The following is a 26,832-nucleotide window of genomic DNA, read 5'->3' on the forward strand; positions in this document are numbered from 1 at the left end:
TCCTTTCACAAGTCCCTCTCCCCACAGTTCAAAAACACTCCTCTAGGCTCACAATTAACCCTTTGATCACCCCTAGGTTAACCCCTTTACTGCCAGTGTCATTATTACAGTAACAGTGCATATTTTTAGCACTGATTACTGTAGTAATGTCACTGGTCCCCCCAAAAATGTCAGTTAGGGGTCCGATCTGTCCACCACAATGTCGCAGTTCTGCTTAAAAAAAAAAAAACTGCAGATCGCCACCATTACTAGTAAAAAAAAAAAAAAACAAAATTAATAAAAAAAGGACAAATATCTTTCCCCTAGTTTGTAGACGCGATAACTTTTGCGCAAACCAATCAAAATACGCTTATTGCGATTTTTTTTACCAAAAATATGTAGAAGAATAGAAATTGGCCTAAAAAATTATTTTGTTTTTTTGGGAATGTTCTATAGAAAGTGAAAAATATATATATTTTTTCAGAACTGTCGCTTTTTGACTATATCGCAAAAAATAAAAAATTGCACAGGTGCTCAAATACCACCAAAAGAAAGCTCTATCTGTGGGGGGGGGGGTGGCATTTTATTTAGGTACAGCGTCGCACGACCGCGCAATTGTCCGTTAAAGTAACGCAGTTCTGAATTGCAAAAAATAGCCTAGTCATTAAGGTGGCAAATCCTCCGGTCCAGAAGTGAATAAAGTCCCCTGCTACAATAAACTGGTGACTCTGGATGCAGTTTGACCTTGCCACTCCAACCCCATCAACCGTTTTTACTGCATGCCCCCCCCCCACAGACCACACAAAGTTCTCCATGAACCAGCACACTCAGATTGGCAAAATGTGCATATAAATGTTTATGGGGATGGAAAGAGTAAAAGAACATTCCTGTTGGCAGAACAACGCAGAAGAAGAAAAGCAAACAGCTCAGAATATTCAGCATGGCCAACTGATTCTTCCTCCAAGAAGGGTTGCCAGTAAGTGCCGGGTCACACTTATGCGATGCGGGAAGGCTGCGAATTCGCAGCCTGTTCCCGCATCGCAAACGCACCCTCGGCAGTTCACACTACCATGTGCCATACGCTGGGGGAGTCAATGAAATGTTAACGACACCCCCAGTTTGATCGCATATCGCAGTGCGATCTTTACAGTTCGCACAGGATCGGATCGCACAAGTGTGAACCACTATGCGATCCGATCCTGATGCGGCTGAAAAAAAGGGTCCTGTGTGACTTTGGTGCGGGTGCAGTGCGAATTTAGCCAAAGTGTATAGCTGAATTCGCACCGCACAGCCGATCGCATGTAATGAAGGAGCAGTGCGCTCCGATATTACATGTGATCGCCGCTGCCGCAAGAGTGTGAACCGGCACGAAAGGTCTTGAAAGATTGAGTAGCAAAAAACGGGCATATACATTTTCAGACTAACTGTAACAGGCCAGATGAGAAGATGGTTATCGTAGGTCTGGGGGAACTTTAAAGTTAATTTAATATTTTATTACAGATACCTAAACAATTTAGTGCAAATTTAGAAAGGTTTTTCCTTATCCCAAACTGTGGGAAAAGGAAAAACCTTTCTAAATTTGCCTAGAGTGTGAAAGGGCTAAAACCTTTATCGGAAGTTTTTACTGCCATCTGTATGGACATTGGTGAAATCCTCCTTAAGTCCACAATAAAACCTGATGGTGGTTTTGGATAGAGCTGGGCCTTAACAGCAGTGAGAGATGCAGCATTGAAGCCATAGATAGTTACTGTGCTTCATTTTACACAGCTTCTCAGTGGAACTATGAAATGGTGCACAACATTCAGCATTTACTACACAAGAATTCTGCTCCTTACACTGTGCAAATTATGCTAAGGAGACACTTAGGCAGAAGTGTAACTGAAGACACATTTCTTACCTATACAAAGGTAAGATTATACCACTTTGCCCTGCCAACCCAAGAACAGTGACAAAGTTTCATAATGGACACCAGGACCTCTTTGCTATCGTCTTTTAAAAAATAAAAAGAGCTGGGTAGCTGGTACAGATGTCAACATATTTCAGATTTTGCCATTTGTATAGTTTAAAGGTCTTCAAACTATGGCCCTCCAGTTGTTCAGGAACTACAATTCTCATCATGCCTAGTCAGGTCTGTGAATGTCAAAGTTTTACAATGCTTTATGGGATGTGTAGTTCCGCAACAGCTGGAGGGCCGTAGTTTGAGGATCCCTGGTATAGAGGATTACTTTTACAAACATCTGACAAAGATCATATTGTGTGTGTAGAGACATCTCTGTGCTCTCCCTTCCTTTTTGGAGCGTTTTTCAGTAAGTGAGACTGCAAAGTGGTACCAAAAGTGGCTGTGTTGGAAAAATATGGTCCTCACAGCTCATATCCTCCAGTATTGGCACTGCGTTTTTACCCACATAATCTGTTTTCTGTTCTAACAGAGTTGATCTAGGAAAACCAAAATAAAAAACTTGTCTTTATTGTTCAAAGTAGCCCACTTCCATGGTTCAGTTCCCCAGTAAAGGCAGCGATATGAAGTGTAAACTGTAGACTCCACTAATAAAAAAAATGGACTAGGATCAGTCATCATCTTATGCATACGGAGGGGGGGTAATGGAACCATACAGTCTTCTGCATTTAAATCCTAAAGCAAATCTCTACTAGAATTAAACAACAAAAGAGGAGATCAAGAGATAAAAAGAGGAACAATAAAAGGTTTCAATTATTAATTAGGGGGAAAAGGCCTAAAAATGCTATTTTATAACTTTTCCCTAATTTATCAAGAAAAATGGCTGTGACTCGTCCAAACATTGACATAATAATGCAATATCCTTGTTTTTATCATGTAAACACCTACTCTTATCTCTGGAGAATATATATATATATATATATATATATATATATATATATATATATATATATATATATATATATATATATATATATATATATATATATATATATATATTTTATTTCGGTTCATTGTTTTTTTTTTAGACACCCAGAAACCCAACAGCAACACAGATTTGTCAAGAACAGACCCCTAACCCTTGGAATAGACAATGAGGAGGCAACAGCACACAGGCCAATAACCGTCATTCTGCTTTTCCTCTTAATACATTGATAGTCTGCACATGTGCATATATCAAAACCTGACCTGATAGGCTTAGAGAGCTGGCCCTCCCTCTCCCAGCCTGAGCGCTGCTGTGTCCAGACGATAACAGAAGGCCGATAACTAGTAAAAATTCAGGTATATTCACAAGCTCAATTTAATGATTTTAATAAATACATAATTGCATACATTGTTTCCCCCCCTTAAAATCCCAAAGTTCACCTTTTATTCTTGATCTCATCCTTTGCTGTGAAATCTCAGCACAGGTACAGTTGAACCATGGCCACGGTAAACGCTTGGCTGCAAAGGCATTGCCAAGGGCTCCATAATCAGAAAAACAACCACGGCGCAGCAGACTTCATGTACAAGCCACTAAAATTAAAGTACATTGTCCAGAGCAATCAGAATCCATGTAGCCAACTTTACCAGTACAAGGCAAAGAATCAGACCAGTTGTTATTGGCAACACAGAAACTTCCTTTGCAAGCATTTTTATATACATAAGAGTTAAAAAAAAAAAAGGGGGGGGGAGGGCGCTGATTGGCATTGCACTAACTCCATCGGCACAGGGGACACGGTACCCCAGATTTCTGCTGCTCTTCAAAATGGCAGTGTAAGAGTAACAATAAAAAGTTCCTTCAAAATAAAATAATAAGTACACTACATAGCTCATATAAATAAAATCAGACTTATAAAAAGGACAGACAGTGTCCCAGAAATGCAATCTGTCCGGAGTGGGGAGAGGAGGGGGATTGAAATGCAGTTTGGTGGGAGATGTGTTCAGAGAGATTCTGTCCAGGGGGTCAGTATTGCACTCGCGGGTCGACATCAGATAACACAAAAAGCCGAAAAAAAGCTGTCAAGAGTCACAAGACAACAGTGAGCGGCTGCAGCTTATCAGGGGGACGAACATGATTTACAGGGTCAACTCAAAACATCTGTTTCACATATCCTGCTAAGTAAAGTTTTGATTGTCATCAAAGTCAACATGGTTAGCAGTTTTTTTTGTTTTTTTTTGTTTTCTTTTGCTTTCCTCGCTTTGAGGGCTTTACCTTACTTTTTTTTTTTTTTTTTTTCGCATCACATTCATGGTCACTTACACCAAGAACAACAGGGTAACGAGACGAAAGAAGTACGGCATTGTAAGAGTGCTATACAATAGAGTCCCAGTCAAAGTCATCTTGAATGTCATCTGCAGGAAGAGGGCGACGCATGTGGAAGCTGGGTGGCATGATGTGAGCTTGACTCATTACTCCGTGGTGTCCTGGTGACAGAGGGAAAAAATGTTCAGTGCCTAGTTTTAGCATTTACATGCCCATGTGATTGGTCTAAAGCAACATTTCCAGGCAAGCAACTAAATATGCAGCAGAATTAAATCTGACAAATATTTCACCAGCTGAAAAAAAAAATGTAAAATTCTGTGCAGTCAGTCTTGAAATAGAGGCACACTGGGCAGACAGCACGCTCCAGAATTTCGACCTCCACTGCAGCAACCTCAGATGACCTCCAGATAATAAAGAAGCTCATATCTAGATATTCATGTGCAATTCCTATCATTTTGGAAGATTTACGATAGGGAAGGAAAAACCTAGAACCTTACACCAGCTCCAAGATGGAGGTAAGTCTGTCGTCCTCAGAGGTAGTATGTTATCTGCTGCACCTACAACACAGTTTGCTCAGTCAGCAGTTGGGTGGTTCTTCACCAGTGAAGAAGAAGCAACACACTGACAAGTCATGTTTTTCCCCCCTCCTTTTAGCATTTAACCTATTAGTAAATGAGCAATAAAGCAGAGTCTATTTGCCCCAGACCAGCCCCACCTTCCAGTCTGAATGTTGCTGTAAAGCGGATGGCAGAAAGCCAATTTAAAAACAAAATATAGCTACCCACACTAGCTGCATTTAAAAAGGCAAATGTATTTTACTGAATACATATCAGCATTCATTTATCTGCATGGAGTAGAGCTTTAAATGTGGGCTACAAGTAGTTGGTAACATTCAACTGGACTTCTGGTTCTGTTGAAGATCTTTCAGCACTCATTCAAGTACTGCAGCTTCCGCCGTTCTAATGATGCTATTCAGATGAGCTGCAAAATGTTTTAAGCATTACAGAACCAGAATTCTTGCTGATTAGAAAGTATTAGCTAGCCAATCATTCAAAAAAAAAAAAAAAAAAATCTGAATCTACACAGAAAGATATAGGATCGCTATAGACTGGCTTTGGACTTGTCAACTGTCATGCTTTAACCTCCCTGGCGTTATAATTATTTCAGATTTTAGGTGCTGAAAGCAGGACATTGTTTTGCATAGAAATCGGTTTTACATTTTAAAACTCACTTTCCCCTGCGATCCCCCGCCGTCCTTGCGCTGTGTGCTCGGCCGATGCCAGGACCTGTCTTCCGGTTCCCTTCCCTGCGAGTGTTGCGACGCAGGTGGCTGGAACCGGCAGCAAATTCAAAAGTGTAAATACACTAAATGACATGATATAAAGTTGTGATCCTAACAGATTACACTGTATCATTCCACTTCACCACAGGATTTCACCTGGTGACTTTTCCAGTTCCCTGCCTGTGCTTTTCCAGTTCTTTGTGCCTGGAAAATAGAGAATGACCATGGCGTCCAAAAATAATTCTTTTTTGTGCAAAAAGACGAACTAGAAAACAGCGACAGCGAAACTGAGTTACTTGAAGAACTGAGCGATAGGGATTTGTGGGAAAATTCGTCATCAGGTACGGAAAGTGACGACAGCGACGATTCTGATGTCTCTTTCTGGCACATCGCTCCGTTGGAAATTCTGAAGAATCATTTGATAAACTTCGCAAATTCCACAAGCTATGTGCCAGAAAGAGACATCAGAATCATCGCTGTCACTTTCCGTACCCGATGACGAATTTTCCCACGAATCACTATCGCTCATTTCTTCAAGTAACTCAGTTTCGCTGTTTTCCAATTCGTCTAAAAGCGCTTTTGCGCAAAAAAACGCTTTTTGGATGCCATGGTCGTTCAAAATTTTCCAAGCACTGGAAAAGCACAGGCAGGGCCCTGGAAAAGTCACCAGGTGCAATCCTGTGCTGAAATGGCACAATACAGTGTAATCCTTTAAGATCACAGCTTTGTATCATGTCATTTTACACTTTTGAATTTGCTGCCGGTTCCACCCCCCTGCGTCACAACGTGCCGGCAATCGGCTGTGCACACAGCGGAGAGAGACTGAGGACGACGGGGAGAACAGTGGGGAGTGCAGGGAAGGTGAGTAACGTTCTGGGGTAATCCCGAGTGTGGCTCGGGGTTACCACTTTTGGTACTGAAAATTAACCCTGAGCCACACTCGGGAATACCATCAGGGAGGTTAAGATGCATTCCACTTGAATTTAAGATGCTCCTGATATCATTCAGCCTTCATTTGCAAGTGCATTTGTCCTCCTAAATTGCATTAACCTGCTTCAGGTTTCTTTTGCATTCCCATTGACTTACATAAGAAAGCAAGTTGTGAAAAAATCCCATCACCACCATTAATTTAATTAACTTCATCAAAATTATAGTCTGGACCACCATACAAAATCAAATGGCAGCCAGAATGCAGTGAAAACACTGGTGCCCATACAGCAATGTAGGATGTGAGAATACAGATCTTAATGCTCAGCAAAAGGTTCCAGTACCAGCCTGATCTTACCAGAGCTGCAATCCAAAGCAAACTACAGCTATTCACATGCATTACCAGCAGCCACAGACTGTGGTCATGTAATCGCCAGTGCAAAACTGCACATAGATGCTCAGGAAATAAACAGATCAGGTGGAAGTTGTGGAATCATTTAGGAGCCACAATGGGGCATACAATCACAACCGAATGACTGATTTGGTTGTCTCCCTGCATGATGTGGTTGTCATCCATGAATGGTGAAGATTATCAAATCTGTCCATTAATGGGGAAACTAATACGTAGCGTGCACCTACCTGTTAAACCAGGTCCTGTAGTGCTCATTGGCTGTATATGAGTGTAATTCGGAGGTCCCATCATTGATGTAGGAACATTTTGTCTTGAGTCGAGATACACATTACCTGTATGAAAGAAATAAACAGTTAGCATATATATAGCAAACAGACTGAAGAACACCAACAAGAATGACTCCACACAAAAAAGGCATTAAACCTAAACTAGTGAGAAAGTCAACAACCAAACCAACCAAAAGAGGTGAAAACCTAACTTATTCCAATGAAGGGAAGAGATGACCTACAAAATTATGTGATCAACACAAAATGGAGACAACTCCTAGAAAGTATGGGTCTTAGGAAGGAACCAAGAATCAAATTGGCCTTGGTAAGAAAGACCAGCCTTGGTCCATGCTGAAAAGCCCAAGGCCTTTGCACCTCTGATCTTTTAGGCTCGAAAACACAAAACTGATTAAAGGAGGTTGCCTGTCCGACAACTTATGCCACAGTCTTGGACATGTGAGATAGAATCACCAGATAGGACTGAGGAAGAAGCCATTTCTTCCTTTGTGCACAATGGTGCTTGCAGGGACACAAGAAGACTACTTCTGAAAAACTGTCCAGCCTAACCCTTCCCCCTCAAACTAAAGGGTGAAGAAAGCGCCACATCCCCCAGATCCAGCAAAGCGTCAATTGCCATGGAGCAAGGGACAGGAATCTTAGCAGTACTGTTATTGCTAGGTGCAATAAATGGATTTTTGTAAAATCTTACCGTAAAATCCTTTCCTCTTAAGCTCATTGACAGACGCAGTCCTCTTGATTAATATCAAATCGGGTTATACTGCCCTCTACAGGAGTAGGACACTAGGCAGAAGGAAAACGTTCTGGCCACACCTTAGGGGCAGTCCCAGAGGGTATATCCTCTCTCTCCCTGCTACAGGATGTCAGTTATGTCACAAAGCAGTGTCAGAGAATTTAACCCAACCCAACTCAAAAGTAGAGGGGCGGGTACTGCGTCTGTCAATGAGCTTAAGAGAAAAGGATTTTACGGTAAGATTTTACAAAAATCCATTTTTCTCTGTCGCTCATTGACAGACGCAGTCCTCTTGATTAATATCAAATCGGGACGTCCCAAAGCAGTGCCACAAATGAGGGGTGGGATAACAGAAATCAAAATTTAAATCCAGAAGGCCCAACCGGAGCCGACTAGAAGTCTTAAAGGCTCATCAAACCAAAGGATGAGACTCAACTGAAAATCCAACAGAAAAAAACCCTCGAGGTAGACCAACGGTCTCCTCAAATTGCGGCCTGCAGAACCTTGCGGCCAAAAGAGGCATCCGCCGATGCCATCACATCAACTTTATAAAATTTTGTAAAGGTATGAACCGACGACCAGGTAGCCGCCTTGCAAACCTGGACCACTGACGCCTGATGGCGGAAGGCCCAGGAAGCACTAAGCGCCCGAGTGGAGTGCGCCTTAACAGGGAACGGAGGATTCCGACCCTTAATAGAATAAGCCTGTACCCACCGTCTGTCGGATCCATTTGGAGATAGTCGCGGCAGACGCAGGCAACCCCTTTTTGGGGCCATCCGTGATCACAAAAAGTGAATCAGTTTTACGAAACGAGTCAGTCGTTTTTAGGTATACCCTGATTGCCCGAACCACATCCAAGGAATGTAACGCAAACTCCTGAGGATGACTGGGCTTAGGACATAGGGAAGGCAATACAATGTCCTCATTCAGATGAAACTCTGAAACCACCTTAGGAAGGAAGGATGGATTCGGACGAAGAATCACCTTATCCCTATGAACCACCAGATATGGGGAACGACAGGATAATGCGGCCAGTTCTGACACCCTGCGTGCAGAAGTAATGGCCACCAAGAAGGCCACCTTCTGGGATAACATAAGCAAGAGAATCTCCCTAATATTTTCAAAGGGAGGTTTCTGAAGAACCGACAACACTAAATTAAGATCCCAGGGCGGTAAGGGCGCGCGCACTGGCGGAGCCAGGTGCCGCACCCCCTGGATGAAATTCCGCACCAAGGAATGGGTAGCCAAAGGTTTCTGAAAGAAAATTGCCAACGCTGAAACCTGACCCTTGACAGTACTCAAGGCCAGCTTCTACTCAACCCCCTGTTGTAGAATAGCCAAGATTCGGGTCACCGAATAGGCACGTGGAGGGAATCCAAGGATTCACACCACGCAATATAAGACCTCCATGTGCGATGATAGACTTTTCTAGAAGTCGCTTTCCTTGCTTTAATTAAAGTAGGAATAACTGAAGTTGACAATCCCTTGTCCTTCAGCACCTGAGTCTCAATAGCCAGGCCGTTAAAGCCAGCGATTGTAAAGCAGGATGGAAGATCGGTCCCTGAGACCGCAGATCCTCCCTAAAAGGAAGTCTCCAAGGAGAGTCCGCGACCAGCCTGACGAAGTCAGCGTACTCGGGTCGATGAGGTCAGTCCGGAGCTACCAGGATAACTGGAATTCCCTCCACCTCTATCCTGCGAAGAAGCTTTAGCAACAACTTGAGAGGAAGGAAGACATACAGTAGCTGATACTGTCCCCACGGGGCGACCAGCGCGTCTGCTGCGTTCGTTCGAGGATCTCGGGAGCGGGCTACAAACCTCCGCTCCTTCCTGTTGAGCCGAGCTGCCAACAGATCCACCTCCAGGGTGCCCCAATGAAGGCACCGCTGGTGAAATATCTCTGGATGAAGAGGCCATACCCCTTGATCCAGAATCTGACGGCTGACATAATCTGTCTGCCGATCTTCCATCCCCGGAGTGAATACCGCGGGGAGAGCCGGAACAAACCGTTCCACCCAATGAAGAATGCTGGCCACTTCTATGGCCGCCAGGGCACCCTTGGTGACCCCTTTGTGATTGACATAAGCCACGGCCGTGGCCTTGTCCGACTGAATCCAAACCGGGTTGCCCTGGAGCTGCTCGGTCCAGTAAATCAGACAAAGTCTGATTGCTCTCAGTTCCAATACATTTATCGGTAACCTGGATTCTGTTGGAAGAAATGACTTCCCCTGGCTGAGCATCGGAGACCGAAGCCACCAGACCAGAGACTCCCTGGTCCACTCGCTCAACCGGATCCGATTGTCCAGAGAATCGGGATTCCGATTTCCAAAAGAAAAGAATCTCCTTTTGGGGAATTCGGGTATGCGACTGGGCATACGGTACTGCTTCTAAGAAGGCCACCATCAGTCCCAGGACCAGATAGTTCAATCTCCTGGTGGGAACTAGGAATGATCTTTTGAAAAAGTGAAGAAAACGTTCTGCTCAAGGAGCGGGAACTGCCGCTCCATGTTGCATCAAGTCCATTACTGCTCCCCGCAAAGCTTTTAAGCGATCCGGGGATAGTCGAATGTTGGAAGGGAAGAATCGCACCGGTAGAAGTGATCGAAACTCGATCTTGTATCCCGACCGTATGACCTCGCGAACCCCTTTGTCCGGGATTCTGGAAAGCCATGGATCCGGAAACCGGTGAAGACGTCCCCCCACCCCAGAGATGGGTGGGGGCGCACCTTCAGGCTGTCTTATCTTAAGGTTTGGCTGAGTCGGGCTTTTGTTTACCCGACCAGCGCCCTCTGAAGCCCCCCGAAGGGGCTTTGGAGGACTTCCCCTTATCGCCCGCCCCAGCGGAACGAACAAACTTCTTATGAGCGGAAAAGGAAGGTCCTCGCCTGTTACGAGGTCCTTTACCTTTAGCAGTCTGTGGTAAAAAAGTGCTCTTACCCCCAGTGAGATCCTTTATAATCTCATCCAAGGTGGCCCCAAACAGGCGATCCCCCTGAAAAGGAAGATTAGCCAAAGTCTTTTTGGAACCCTGATCCGCCGACCAGCACTTTAACCACAACACGCGTCTGAGGACCACTGCTGAAGCAGATGCACGCCCTAGCAAGGGAGTGGCGTCCAGAGCTGCGTCACAGATGAACTGTAGCCCTTGGATAATCTGCGCCAGCAAATCTGATACTGCCAGGGGGATGCTTCTCCCCTTTATGTCCCGGCGTAACAATTTGGTCCATTCTGTCAATGTTTGTGAAACTAAACCAATGGCAATCACTGGCCTAAATGTTGACCCTATCAGGGAAAAAATGGAGCGGGATTCCGCTTCCACTTTTCGATCCACCGGATGCCTAAAGGACGGAGCGTCCTCCAAGGGGATAACAGTGGCTTTATTTAGTCTGGAAATTGGTGGGTCCACCACTGGTGGTACCGTCCATTTTTTAAGGTTGGATTCCTCAAACGGATAGCGCCTAGCAATGCGTTTGGAAATAGCAGGGGTTCGTTTTGGACGATCCCATTCTTCTTTAATTAGATTACCAAAACATTTGGGCAAGGGAAAAACCTTCGCCATTTTGGTAGGCTTGCTGGTACCAAAGGGAATTTCAGTGTCAGCTACCTCTGCCGGTGTAACCTCAAGACTTAAGGTTTCTCGGACAGACATGACTAGTGCGTCCACCAACGCTTCTTCTTGTGCTATGGCGGAGGCAGAAACGTCCTCCTCTTTGTCTGAGGAGACCGTGCCTGAGACAGCAGCCCCAGAAGAGGGACCTGCAGCTGCAGTGACAAGCTCAGAATCCGTATCTGAAGTGTCAGATGAAATAGGGGTAGGTGGGGGTCGCTTCCTTGACCTCCGTCCCTGACAGGCCACCTCCACCCGGGATACCAAAGACTCCAAAACTGCTGATAATGCATCAATCACAAGTGGGGTACTGGAGGGTCCTGCTGCCACCTCAAGGGGATCAGGTGGGGATACATGTGTGGCAGGGTCCATGATATTCAAGACACTTGCCAGCAAACAAAAAATTGCAAAAGAAAAAAACTTTTTTTTTTTCTTTCTTGTAGTCCCCCAGCGCAACAGCACCCCTCAGTGTTACCTGCTTGGACCCCACAGAGAGAGAGAGAGAGAGAGAGAGAGAGAGAGAGAGAGAGAGAGAGACCCCAAGGCTCACCACCAGATGCACAGAAGTTTCTATCAATCTGTTCCCAGCACTGTCTGTTACAGACAGGAAGTCTTTGGCTCGTTTTCCCGGGTAAAGGAGGCGGCTCTGCCCCTTTACACGCCTTCCGGCGCCTCCCATACTACTCCTCGAGGTGTTTGGTCATCTCCAAAATGGCCGCCCCCATGCTGGAGACATGAGGCTACGCCAAGATGGCGGCCCCGCGCGACCTGCGGGAAAATGGCGGCGGCCTGTGGAGAGATAGCAGCGGCCTGCGGAAGGTAGTCATCGGCCTGTGCGGCCTGCGGGAGGTGTACGGCCTGTGGGAGGATGGCGGCCTGCGGATGGCGGTAGTCCAGGCACAGGCATCGGCCTGTATTGCACCTTATGTATCAGGTAAGATGCTATCACCCTCTTACATGGCCATCCTAACAGTAATGCCAGCCACTGACTTCAGTCATGGTCCCTTACAGTGCCCCTCATACAGTGACTTCCGATTGTCAGCTCCCAAACCAAGCCTTCTAGTTCCTATTCACTCAATCACCCTCAAGAGGGGGATCTGTGACACCTGTTATAGGATAGAGGGGGGATCCAGGATTAAAAAGGTACGGTCATCCCAGGGAGGGGCCCGCGTCCACCCACAAACCCGACAGGGGGAGAGGGGGAACATTTTACTCACCATACCGGAACAGGCGGGCGCCAACTCCTGACAGAACCCCTCTCCACCGAGGTGGGGGGGCTGTCGACCAATACGGACGCCGTGACTCAGTTTCCAACTGGTCGTCGGCGTCCAGGCGAGACGTTTAACTCGCAGGGTCAGTCCCCGTCCAGTGGGACTATGTCGCGGCCGACCCAGCGCGGAGCAAGGGCCTGCACACGCTCGTAGGCTGACTGGGGTGACCACTGGATCTCAACATCCAGCCCGTCGCCCAGTTTCAGCATACTTGCTTGAAGATCTCACAGGAACAACTGGAGAAAAAAGCTGCCTTAAAAAAAAATTTCTAAAAAAATCTTGCCAGGACCAAAGATCCCAGAAAGGAACTTAGGTCCTTACTCCTAACTAGACAGAAAAAAACTGACATCCTGTAGCAGGGAGAGAGAGGATATACCCTCTGGGACTGCCCCTAAGGTGTGGCCAGAACGTTTTCCTTCTGCCTAGTGTCCTACTCCTGTAAAGGGCAGTATAACCCGATTTGATATTAATCAAGAGGACTGCGTCTGTCAATGAGCGACAGAGAAACTGATTAAGGAAAGAACAAGGAAATAAATCCTCCTCTAGATTTGACAAGGGAAGGACCAATCCCTAGGGGGAAAGGTACCACAAAGTCATCAAGTTGTACTCTGGCCCTGACAGAGGATACCTGCAGCAGTAAATTTAAATGTTTTGCAAAAAAAAAAAAATGTGCATTTATCATTTTTTTTTTTTAAACTGAACCTATCCTTTAAGCAAGAAAACCTTATACGCTCGAGATAGCTACCAGCGTTGAAACCTGGCAAAGCCTGATGCAACAAGAGTTCCTTTGGAAAGATGCTGACTAAAATGATCTATAAAGCTGACTCTTCACAGGTTATCTTTTGAGTGTCCCACAATGGGGATGCCAGGAATGGCAAGTACACTTAGGAAGCCAATGCTCCGAGAAAGAACAAATGTGCCTGGATGAACAAATGTGCCTGGATGACATTGATTATTAAAGTTCTTACATGGGTAGGGAACAAGCAGAACTGCTCCTGGTCGACCTCGTAGTTCAGGGGGTCCCTTTTGGAGAGAAGGGGCTCAGAGGGGTACCATATACCATGAAGGGCTTTTTATGCCCTAAGGACAGGGGATTTTCCTGAGGAAAATGGTGGAGGCACAGCTCCTGTTAACACATGGGCTAAAGCAAGGGGTCCAGGGGTGTGAGGAACCCACAGACTGAGAAAGGTGCAATCATTTGTGCCATAGCAGGGGGCAGATAAGAAGGAGCAGATGAAGGAGATGCCAGAGGCAAGAGAGTAGCCTGTGTGCTTAAAGGGACACTCTTTGCAGCTAAATGCTGGAGTGGCAGAATACCTAATGAACCGCTGGGGTTCACAAATATAGCCCCCCCCCCCACCCATCCATTGGAGAAGTGGGGGCACACATTCATGCAGAAGGATTTTCAAGGGTTCTTAGCTGGTCTCTGACTTGTTTAAGACATAACTTACATGTCTGTTGTAACAAGCCATCACATCTAAAGCATTATGCTTCAAACATCTGTTCAACCCACTTAATTGGGAAGCGGTTTACTCCGATAGTAGAGAGATCCTTTGACTGACAGACAGATTCATCCATAATTTTATAACCCAATTTTTCATATCTTTTTTTTTTTTTTTTTTACTGTGTTTTTCTGCCACCTCCTCCTCCACCTCTGTGAGCTCTCCAACTTCTCCTTTTCCCTCCTATCACTTTTTTGTTTTGAATGAGCAATGCACGTTAGCTACGGTCATGTACACAGTTCTATGAAAACTTCACTATAGAGCTGCACCATTCTGGATAAAATGAGAATCACAATTTATTTGCTTAGAATAAAGATCACGCATAGCATCATCTTTCACATAATACAAAAAAATTGGTCTAACTTTACTGTTTCTTTTTTTTTTTTTTTTAATTCATTAAAAGTATTTTTTTTCCCCCAAAACAATTGCGTTTAAAAAACCGCTGCGCAAATACAGTGTCACATAAAATATTGCAACGAATGCCATTTTATTCTATAGGGTCCCGGCTAAGAAAAATGTATAATAATGCTTGGGGGTTCCAAGTAATGTTCCAGCAAAAAAATTGGATTTTCGTACATATCGTAAAATCCATTTCTCTGAGTTCGGTGGACACAGCGTTCCATAAATCATAACTCCTGGGTTATATTGCCTCCTCCAGAAGTAGGACTAGGCAGAACTTGTCAGCTTGGTATACAACCCCCCTCTGTGCTCTAGGTAATTAGTTTAGTAGCAAGCAGTATTAGAAGTATCAGAACTCCATAGAGGGGTGGGTGCTGTGTCCGTCGAACTCAGAAGTACAAAAATCGACTTTCTCTTTCGTACATTGACAGACAAAGCGCTCCATAAATCATAACTAGTGGGACGTCCAAAAGCATGCCAAAAGAAAAATGAGGGTGGGGGAAATTACCCAAGGCTAAACATAACTGCCCTAACCAAGGACACAGGAGCCCCGCCTGAAAAAAATGGATTTTTGACTTCCCAAAAATCCTTTTCTCTGAAGTTCATTGACAGACACAGCTCCATATCTTCTTGACCACTGGGTTATGCTGCCCCCTACCGGAGTAGGACATTAGGCAGTAAAAAGCTTTACCACACCTATGGGGCAGTCCCTGCAGACATACACCCACTCCCTCTGCTATAGCCCTCAGTTTTGTTGCAAGCAGATTTTAGAAGAAAAAAACCCCACCCCACTCTTAGAGGGGTGGGTGCTGCGTCTGTCAATGAACTTCAGAGAAAAGTATTTTACGGTAAGTCAAAAATCCAGTTTTGTTTATCGCCATTAACAGACGCAGCTCCATATCTTCTTGACCATTGGGACATCCCTAAGCAGTATTTGCAAGAGGGGTGGGGGGGAAAAAAAAAAAAAAAAAAACGCAAAAAAGAACGCAATTCCCCAAGGCTAAACTTAGCCAACCAGGAACAACTGGAGCTCAACCAGAAAAAACAAACACCCTCAAAAAGAAACAATTTTCTCTTTTTGACAGCAGCCTGCAAAACCTTGAGAAGATGCCAACACATCTACCTTGTAGAATTTTGTGAACGTGTGCACTGATGACCAATTTTGCTGCCTTGCGAATAAGCCTAAACTACCGTCCGTCTGATCCCTCAGTGCTCCTGAGGAAGCGTCTTCACGCGAAACGGCCGTAGAGCAGTATTACATGCCAGAGGTCCTAGCTACCAGTTCAATCGTGGGTCTGGTGGCTTTTCATGTAAGTGATTTTAGAAGCTTGGACCATTGAATGTTTTTCCTTGATTTTAAGTTGCTTGTCAGATTTTATTCCAATACTACACTATGGAAAGATTTTTTCTCCTTTATGCCTACTGATTTAATTTCCTGCTGGTTGGGAGTATTTGAAGAAATTACCTCCGGTGTATATCCTCCTTCCTTATCTTGTTTGGCCCAAGACCCGATGTTATACTTTAAACGCTATAGCTGTCCTAAGTTCAATATATATTTTTTTGCACTTATAGGTTTCATGTTTTTAAGCGCTGCAACCTATTTTCTTACATGTTTTTCAGTGTTTGTATATTCACACTGTTTGCAAGCTGCTAATTGAGTTATTTTAAGGCGCTGACTTCACTTTATTATTATTTTATGTTAGAAGGAAGGACTTGCCCTGGCATAGTGCTAACGAGTGAAGCCATCATAGTAGAGCAGTCTTTGTGTTGCGACTCAACCGAATCAAAGTGTCCTAAGGCTTTGGATCTTTGTTCTATTTGACGAGAATCTCCCATTGTAAGGGTCTCATCTGGAACTGAGCAAACGGAACCGACTTGAAGGTTGACACCATAAGACCCAAGGCCCGCATGCAAGACCGCAGAGAGGACAGATTGCTTGCCAACAGCAAACGGATCGCCCCCTGCAACTTGTCCTGCTTGCTGGAGGAAGAAAGACCCTCGCCCAAGTGGGAATCCAGAGTCAGGCCCAGATAATCCAGTCTTAATGAAGGTATCAGGGCAGGTTTTTTTTTAAAATTGATGTTCCAACCGAACTCTTGCAGAGTCTGTGCAGTGATCGTCAAATCACCCAACAGGGCTGAATGAGAGTCCGCCCTCAATAGGAGATCGTCCAGGTATCCCAGTACCGAAATCCACCGTTGGTGCAGTAATGTCAACACCGGAGCCAGCACCTTGGTAAAGACCCTGGGGGCGGAGGCGAGACCAAAGGGTAATGCTACAAATTGATAATGCTCCTCTCCTACAGCGAATCGAAGAAAACGCTGATGTCAAACGTAGATAGGGATGTGTAGATATGCGTCCTTGATATCAATAGAGGCCAAAAAGTCTCCTTGGTGTAGAGACGCCACTACTGTTCGAATGGATTCCATTTGAAACTTCTGTAACCGCACAAAGCAGTTCAGAGCCTTGAGGTCCAGAATTGGATGTACTTTGCCTTCTTTTCTGGGCACAGTAAACCGGTTTGAATAGAATCCCTGAAAGCGTTCCCGAGAGGGAACCATCACAATCACCCCTTGCTCCTGCGTGCTGAAGGCACGAAGGGGCAGTCTGTGCTGAAAAAGAAGGACCCCATCTATTACGTGGTGACTTGCCCTTAGCGGATTCCAACAAAGACCCAAATAAATAGGCGGCCCCCCATAAAGGGGAGATCTGCAGAGCCTTTTTAGAAGCCTGATGGCTTCTACACGTGGTGTGGCTTTTTAGCCACACCATGTGTGGTTACCATTATTAAGTTTAGAACAGCGCCACTGACGCTCCACAATTTTGTCACAGTAGGCGGGAAAATGGAGTACCTTTGCCGTCTTTAGGGGATCTGCAGCGCCCCCCATCCCCCCCTTAAAATCTTCTGCACCAATGCATGTGCAGCAGAAAAAAATCATCCTCACTGCAGAGCACCTAAAGTGCGTAGAAGCAATAGAGTCGATATATACTAAGCTCACGCTGAGAGCATAACAAGCAGGGGAAGTTGCTGACCGCAGTCCGGCAAGGAGACGCCGGCTAAAGACCATCAATGACATAAGGACATAGCCCCCTATAAAGGGGAAGAGGGTCCAGCCATGACGCAGACGTGCAGGCAGAATACCCCCACACAACAATGTCCCCACGGCGTCCCCCGGTCAAGGGGGGTGCCAAGAAGTCCATATGTCCACCCCCTCAGGGGGGGCGGACAGCTTGACATGGTACCCGGACAGCCGCGAGTAGGCTGCAAGTTGCGCCTTCAATTTTCGGACCGATCCAGCCACGTGAGGCACAGACCCGCGGATGAAGAAACATCCGCTCCCCCTCAAGCCTAATATTGCCGCAGGGAGCCCAAAATACATCCCCGCCCCAGTCACTAATCCCCAGGGGGCCGGGAAAGACCCCCGGACAGCTCGGTCAGCAACAACAGCATCCATCCCCCCTTACTGGAGCAAGTGGCAAAGCCAGCTCCTACCTAACTCCGGGAGGAGCGTGGGGGTAGGTTGGGGCCTAAAGACCACCGTGACTGTTAGAAGGGCTGGGGGAATGAAAGAGAACCCGAGGGTCCGATCATCCCAGGGAGAGCCCACGTCAACCCCGAGACCGAAAGAGCTATGGGGGGGGGGGGGGGGGGGACAATACTCACCATACCAACGACATCCGGTGGGCGCCACTCAGGACACCTGCCTAGTGTCCTACTCCTGTAGAGAGCAGCATAACCTAATGGTCAAGAAGATATAGAGCTGTGTCTGTCAATGAACGATCGAGAAAATAAAAGTTTAAATACACCCCTCAAGAGGGAACAGCCCCTCTTAAACAGCAGCCTGCAAAACTTTGCGGCCATAAGAAGCATCAGAAGATGCCAAAGTATCTACCTTATGCAATTTTATGAAGGTATGCACAGACTACCAAGTGGCTGCCTTGCAAACTTGCAATATTGAAGCCTGATGACGGAAGGCCCAGGAAGCACTCGGTGCCTGTGTAGAATGTGCAGTGACAGGGAAAGCTGGAACCTAACCTTTAATGCAATAGGCCTGAGTCACCGTCCGGCTACCATCTCCAGATGGATCAGAAAGAAGCGGTCAGCCCTTTTCTTGGTCCGCTGTAACAAAAAGCGAGTCAGACCTACAAAAGGACTCCGTAGCTGCCAGATACACCTGAAATCACATGAACCACATCCAAGGTATGCAAAGCAAATTCCTCATCCCTGGGATGAGACAGCTTGGGACACAAAGAAGGCAACACAATGTCCTCATTCAAATGGAAGTCAGACAACTGTGGGCAGGAATGATGGACAGGGGATGAAGAAACACTTTATTCCTATGGACCACAACAGGATAATGCCGCCAATTCGGATACCTTGTGGGCCGAGGTAATAGCCACCAAGAAGATCACCTTCTGGGATAACGTAGGCAAGGGAATCTCCCGAATATTCCCAAATGGAGGTTTCTGGAGAACCGAAAACACTACATTTAAATCCCATGGCGGCAAGAGAGACCATAAAGGTGGAGCAACATCTCAAACCCCCTGAATGAAGGTACGAACTAAAGAGTGCATGGCTAGGGGGTTGCTGAAAGAAGATTGCCAGGGCAGACACCTGGCCCTTGATGGTACTCAAGGCCAACTTCTGATCAACGCCCTGTTAAAGAATGGTTAAGATCCGAGCTACAGAAAAGGATCAAGGATGAGCGCCAATCGACTCACACCAAGTAATGTACACTTTTTCTATCTACAATGGTATATCTTGCTGGAAGACGACTTCCTTGCCTTCACCATAGAAGAGATCACGGATGCAGACAGAACTCTATCCTTCAGTACCTGGCTTTCAATAGCTAAGCCATTAAACTTGGGACAACTGGAATTGCGGAAGAAACCTGACCCGAGGAGGGTACTGGCCTAACTGTGGCCCTCGGACGCCTGCAGCGTTTGCCAGAGGAACGAACCCATGATCTCGCCACAAACCTCAATATCCTCCTATGGAGCCGAACCTGTACCCCCCCCCTCCCCCTCATGATACCCTTAAAGTCATCCAGGGTAGCCCCAAACAGGCAATCACCTTGAAAGGGTAGATCAATGAGAGCTTTTCTTAGAGGCTTGGCATGCAGACAAATTCTTAAGCCACAGCACGCGCCTAATCACCGCCCCTGAAACAAAGTTTGGACAGCCCAGGAGCTGTATCTAAAGCTGCATCACAAATAAACTGCAGCTCCTGGACCAACTGGTTCTCTAAATCAACATAAGCGGCAGGGATCTGCTCATCCCCTAGGCCCTGGCGCAAAAGCTGGGCCCATTTAGTTAGGGTCTGAGACACCAGGGCTGAGGCAAAGACTGGCTGCAATGTCGAACCAGCTATAGTAAACATGCTGCGTACCACAGCCTTTGCTTTCCTGGCAGCCGGGTCCTTACAGGATGGAGATTCCTCTACTGGGATCACAGTAGCTCTGTTAAACCTGGAAACAGGAGGGTCCACCACTGGTGGACTAGTCCACTTTTTTAAAAGTGACTCCTCACATGGGTAACATACAGTAAAATGTTTGGGGACCATAAAAAGTAATTTGGTTGTTTCGATCCCTCACAAGAAAACCTGTCAATATAAGGCACATAAGGAAACACCTTTGGAGTGCAAGGTGATTTATGCGTACCAAACAACACAGCCACATCCGTGGCTACATCAGCCGCATCCTCCATTTTTAAAGTCTCAAGCACTGTAGTATTAAATGTGTCTACAAGCACTTTCTAATTCGCTGCTGCAACCACGGGGGAAATAATCCTCACTATGGGATGGCTCTGGGGGTGTGATTATTAAGCCCCAGCATCAGGCTCAGAATCGGAGGGAACGCTTCCTCCTGGGCCTTTGCTCACACGCCACTTCCACCTGGGACACTAAGGACTGCAGGACCACCATCAGTGCAACCATGGGAAGATGGGGTTCCGAGGGACCTCCCACCTCCATGAGGGGGTCAGTGGGGGGGAGATGTGACCCTGAGGCTCCATAAGGAAAAGAAGACCTTGCAGTACAAAAACGAGCTTTTGGCACCACTAAAGGATCCCTCCAAGGCTCAGGGTACCTATCGGGGGGGGGGGGGGGGGAGAGAGAGAGAGAGAGAGAGGGAGAGGGAGAGGGAGAGAGATAACAGACCTCCAAGGACTCACCCTACCGATCAGAGGAGCGCGGAGAATTCAGAGCCAGCATCATCATGGATGCCATCCCTGTTCATATATCCCCCGGGCACAGGAAGAGGAAACTGAGGAAGAGGAAACTGAGGAAGAGGAAACTGAGGAAGAGGAAACTGAGGAAGAGGAAACTGAGGAAGAGGAAACTGAGGAAGAGGAGGACCCTGAGGAGGAAAAGGACCCTGAGGAGGAAGAGGAGGAGCTTCGGCATTACCACGAGGCTTCAGTTGTCTCCAGCGTCTCCCCGACTAAGGGAAAATGGCCCCTGTGACATCGGGCTACACAAACATGGCCGCCAGCGCAAGACCAGCCAGACTAAGGGAAAAAAGCCCCCGTGACATCGTCAGGCTACACAAACATGGAAGCATGCTGCCAGGATCTTCCCTGCACCCTCTGCAAGGGGACCCCCCCTCCCCCCAAAAGGTAGGACACACATTAGGAGAGACTCTGCTGCGTTCTCTGCACTGGGACCCCCCTGCACTATACCCACACTGCAAACAGTGGGGCATGCACCTAGGGGTCTCCTATACTGGGACCCCTCCAGACTACCAGGGCAGGGCACACTATCCCAGGACTCTTACAGAGTGAAGATAGCGGGTGAGACCCCAGGGGTCTCCACTGCATCCTCTGCCCTAGGACCCCCACCAGACTCCAGGTCCAGACAGTGGGAAAGGGAGTACGGGAAGCCAAGCTCACTGAGGAATTTTTAAGGGTGGGAGGCGGGAACCTGCAGGCAGGTCCGACTATCCCTGGAGGTTACCCGCGTCCACCCCAAAAAACGCCAAAAGGGGAGAGGGGGGGGACTGTACTTACCCTTCCATGGTGCGGGTAATGCTCCAGACAGAGTCCTCGCCACCGAAGTAGGGGAGCTGTAGGCCAAGGGACAACTGCGACTCAGACCCAAGCCTAGTAGTATGCGACCCAGTGAGACGTTTAACTCACGGGCCAGCCTGTCCGTGATGTCGCAACGTACCTAGTGCGTAGCTGCGGTCTGCACGCGCTTGCTGGTTGGGGGGGGGGGGGGGGCACTGGATCTAGATTATCCAGCCTGTCGCCCAGCCCGGCAGCTGATTGTAGAAGTAGATCTCCCAAGCCAGGTGTTTTTTGTTCTACCTAGTCCTACTCCTGGAGGAGGCAATATAACCCAGTAGTTATGATTTATGGAGTGCTGTATCCATCGATGAACGAAAGATGAATACTGATTTTTAACTTGTAAGAAACAAGTGTCAGAAAAAGGCTTGGTCTTCATGTGGTTAAATTGATCTCATTCACAGACCAAAATAATTCCGTTGATCTAAAAAAAAAACAAAATGATACATTTTAAAACGTGTTTATAGTCATCTCCCAGCTCTTAAGGCTACGTTTACATCTAGGCGTTGGGTTTTTCAGTCTTTGTTTGTGTTTGCACAGGTTTTTAGGTTGACGAGTGACCAATGAAAAAAAAAAAAACCTGTAATCTGCCAAAAAAGAAGATCATGTACTTTGAGTGACAGGGAGTGATAGGGTCCTCCCTCGAAAACGCGTCAGCCAGGTATGTGTGGATACCATCACATCACCGTAGGGGTATCCTGGCTGTCTTGGGAGACAATTAGTTCCATTGTCTTTGCATGCGTGCAACTATCATATTTTTGGGAGTACAATGTATGTTGCTTTTTTGGACTTTAAATAAACCTTTTTAGTGGTAATGCATGAGGTCGGTTCGCCCTTCTCTTGTTTTTCATTGCCAACACAAGACAGAGGCCAAACTCTGCGTAGTAGTTAGTAGTAGTTAGTAGTAGGAGGAGGAGAGAGACACTGCACTGAGTGAGAAATTAGGGGATCCTGGCCACAAGGTCTTGAGTTGCAGTAGAGGCTACTGATGACCTGGAAGAGGATTCTGCCACATTCGGCAGAACAGAAGGAGACACCTATAATGTATACTCTATTTATACAGGGTCACCGGATAGCAGGCGTCGATTCCCTGAGATGCTATTTGGAACCAGTAGGAGAGTATGAGCTAGTGTGACCTGTAGTTATGGGATTGCCCTCTCTGTGCAGACATGTTGCACTTGCATAATGGTGATACGACTAGGTCCAAAGTGCGAGACAAGACCTGATATGGCCTTTCCTAAGCGTGACTTTGAAATGCTAAACTATAGCTGCTATGTAGAGAACAATTCAAGCAGCTACTGTATGTACTGAGGAATCATGATTGAAGTCAATTGAAGAAGAATACAAAGCAAAAAAGAAAGAAAAGTATCCAAAATATATTGCACTCTACTGTTTCCGCATTTCCCAATCACCCTTATGTTCGAGACTGGGAGCAGGAACTAGGCAATAGTCTGACTCAGGAAGACTGGAATAATGGGATTTTTGACTTTCCGTAAAATTAATTTCTCTGATGTTCATTGACGAACACCGCTCCTGATTCTTCTTAACCATTGGGTTATACTGCCCCCTTCAGGAGTAGGACACTAGGCAGGAAAAAGCTTGACTCTGTCTCAAAATTGAACCAGCCACAGTGAATAGGTACTGGACCAGAGCCTCAGCTCTCTTGTCCACTGGGTCCTTAAAGCATGGGGAATCCTCCACTGGTAACAATGTGGCCTTATTGAACCTGGAAACCTGAGAGTCCACCGACGGTGGAACCATCCGTTTCTTCAGAAGAGACTCCTCAAAGGATATCTCCTAGCGAAACGATTAGGTATTCCAACCATATTTCGGGGAACCCCACTTACTAGTGACAAATCTCGTTAAAATAGACAGGAAAGGGGAACACCTTAGGTACCTTGGAAGATTTGCATGTGTTAAAACTGCATCCTCTGAGTCTTCCAACTTTTAGGTTTTCCACACTGACACAATTAGGGCCTCAACCAGAACTTTTCATGCGCGGCTGGGGAGGACGACGACTCATCCTTACTATTAGAGCACTCGGTGTGCGTGGATGCAGACCCAGTGGGCTGACTCTTATTCGCAACGGCCAGATCCACCTCAGAATCTGAGGAAGCAGAGGATACAGGTGAAGGTGGGGGGCGCTTCTTGCTAGGCCTCCTTTGCAGGGCCATATCTACTTTGGATACTAGTGACTGCAGGGCTGCCGTCATGGCCGCCAGGGCAGACTGAGACCCAGAGGGTCCCACAGCTTCCAGGAGTGGATCATGTGGTGATACGTGCTCCAGAGGCTCCATGGATAATAAAGGGTTAATCAGAGCCATGCACAAATCAGAAAAAAGTTTTTGTGAAAATAAAAATAAAAAAATCACAGGAACAAAAAAAAAAAATAGTAAAGAAAAGTAAACAATCATATTTAAAAAGGGAAAAAATGCCAGGACTGCAGATCCCAGCAGATCCTTAGAATGCTGGCTATGTCCTGATCCGCCAGGACACTTCTTGTGCCCCCATCGTGATTGACATAGGCCATTGAATTCATACCGGACACCCCTGAAGACTAACTGTCCAATGATCCAGACAAAGTCTGATCGCTCGGAGTTCCAGTAAATTTATTGGCGGTCTGGACTCTTCCAGAGTCCAGACCCCCTGAGCACAAGCTGTGCCGAGGACGCCTCTCCAACCGGACAGGCTGGCATCTGTGGTGACAACCGCCCAGTACAGGGGGAGAAGGATTTCCCTGTCGAAGTGCTGGAGAACAAAGCCACCTCTAGAGACTGTGGATTCTTGACCCATTTCCCCAGAATCTCTTTTTTGCAGAGATCTCGTGTGGAACAGTGCAAATGGAACCGCCTTGAAGGTAGACACCATCAGGACCAGCACCGCATGCAAGCCCGGAGGGATGACCTTCTGCTGGAAAACAGAAGCTGAATTGCCCTCCTGCAATTTCTGTAGTTTTTCCAGAGGAAGCAACACTCTGGCTGAGGCCGAATCCACAGAGTAAGTCCAGTTTTGTGGATGGAACCAGAGCAGGACTTCTGAAGGTTCAGAATCCAACCAAACTCCCTCAGAAATAGAGTAATCTTCCAAGGTGTCCATCAGAGCAGTTGGAGACCCTGCTCGCAGAAGATGATCGTCCAGGTATCCCAGTACCACGATCCCTGCTGACGCAAAAATGCTAGCACCGGGGCCAACACTTTGTGAATACCCGAGGAGTGGAGGCAAGACCAAAAGGTAAACGCCAAAAAATGAATGCCCCTCGCCCACGTCAAAGCGGAGAAAGCGCGGGTGACCGGCACATATTGGAATGTATGGAAATTTGGACCACTATATAAAACTCAGCTCAATAGTTCCATCATTCTCTTTATGTTTTACAGTGATCTGCCAGCTATCATATTACAATTCATTCATTACGCTCTAAACTTGGGATGACCAGAGATTTCAGGGGGGTGGAAGACTGCCCATCAGCTCTGATAATATAGTAGTAGAACAGAGGGCAGCTTAGGACCTACGCAGCATGGATATCAGCCTTTGATAAGCTGGTCAATTACACACTGTTGTATCGACTAGTATTAGAAACTCCACAAGACATTCAAGAAAAAAAAAAAAGAAAAAAAGAAAAAAAACTTGTGCCAAGACTTGCCTGTGCTGAGGTGCTGTGAGGGTTTGGAGCTGTGCATGTTACCGTGGCACACGGGTGACTGAACATTGCTCTGTGGATGGATGAAGCCGGTGTGATTGAAGAACTCGCTGAGGGAGGAGCACAAGTCTGCCAGCTGGACCTGATCAAGTGACCAATTCTTCAGGTCTGCTTGTCTCATGCTTTCCATCAAACCTAAAACCAGAGGAAACAAAATCTGTGTTAACAGCATCTACAGAACCCTATGAACCTACTACTACCCACACTTGTCTGAGAATCAGAAATGAGAACTATCTGTGCTTCCTAACAGCATACAACTGCAACTTTTCAACGTGGCTTCTGAAATGAAACGCCTTTCTCTGGACACATTGTATGTTAAAATGGAATTCTTACATTATCTCACCCACTAGTTCTTACAGAAGAAATAAGAAGAACCTGTAATCCTAATACCGTCAAATAAATGAAGATTTACTATGGACTAAGGGCCAATTCACACTGACTTGCGCTAAAACGTATGGAAACTGCACGTACATTTCCATTCATTTTAGTCCCATTTTAACGCGTGCTGACGTCCGTTGACATACATTTTAACATCTATTGACATGCATGCGTTGTATTATGGTGTGATTAGGACACATTGAAAAACAGGCAATTTGGAGTTTGTCTAGAAAACAGCTGAGCTGGAGAAGTGGCTGTTTTTTTTCTTTTTTATCTACAAATCATGCTTTGGGAGCTTGTGCAGTCCATTCGTTAGCAGGGGATGTGAGCACAAGAGCATACGCAGTCTATAGCCTCTGTATACAGATGTCAGACTACTCCTTGCAGCTGAATATTTATTGTAAGATTCCAGGACTTGAATAACCGCCTACTAAATCTCTAGAGGCAAGCAGCAATCATTGGCGCTAATTCCCGGGATTAAGTTCCTTTTCTGCAGACTTATCTAGAAATTGTACAATGTGATATTAAAGGGACACTATATAATTTTTTAAACCATTATGTGAAACATATTACCATAAATCTACTTATAAAAGCAGAACTTTGGCCAACGCCATTTTTCTAGTTCTGGTTGCAGTGAGAGAAAAAAAAAAAAAATACTTGAAAAAGCAAAAAAACTTTTCTCTTCTTTAATTGTATTTTTTTCTTTTTTTTAGGGTTAGTACACTTTTTGAAAACAGTAAAATTGCTCTAATTTTTTTAAATGACTAGTTTTTGGAATGCAGCCTGCAGAGCATTCCAAATAGGACCAGTGTAGCGTAGGTGCAATACAGAGGCTCTTTCAAAGTTTTCCCCCAATCTCAGGACCGTACAGTTACGGGGAATTTGAAAAGTTGCAACTTTTCTACAAATTGTTTTGCCCTCACTACCGTGTCAGCACGCTGTGCAGAATTCCTCTGCTGGGGTGACAGCTGGTCATGTAGGCACTGAATCTGTGTGATCACAGAGTTCTACAATGTGAGTGCCTGTTCAGAGCCACACACAGCTGTGTTGAACTCAATTATAAAATTATAACCTTGGCCTTAATTAATTTTAAATAGA

The 26,832-nt window shown here is 46.1% G+C and overlaps 1 protein-coding gene across 1 annotated transcript in view; it reads right to left on the reverse strand.

The window, feature by feature from the left end:
- Positions 1-3,321: 3,321 nt before the first annotated feature.
- The window catches only part of FOXJ3 (forkhead box J3), a 107,354-nt gene continuing 83,843 nt past the window's right edge, over positions 3,322-26,832 (reverse strand). Inside the window, exons 9-11 of the mRNA XM_082273187.1 lie at positions 25,300-25,491; positions 7,030-7,134; positions 3,322-4,342 (exon numbers count right to left, since the gene is read on the reverse strand). Coding sequence (XP_082129313.1) covers positions 4,230-4,342; positions 7,030-7,134; positions 25,300-25,491 — 410 coding nt within the window. The 3' untranslated portion in view covers positions 3,322-4,229. The remainder of the gene's footprint in view (positions 4,343-7,029; positions 7,135-25,299; positions 25,492-26,832) is intronic.

The sequence above is a fragment of the Pelophylax lessonae genome, assembly GCF_965119305.1.
Source record: "Pelophylax lessonae genome assembly, chromosome: 12".
In the NCBI taxonomy this organism is placed as follows: domain Eukaryota; kingdom Metazoa; phylum Chordata; class Amphibia; order Anura; family Ranidae; genus Pelophylax; species Pelophylax lessonae.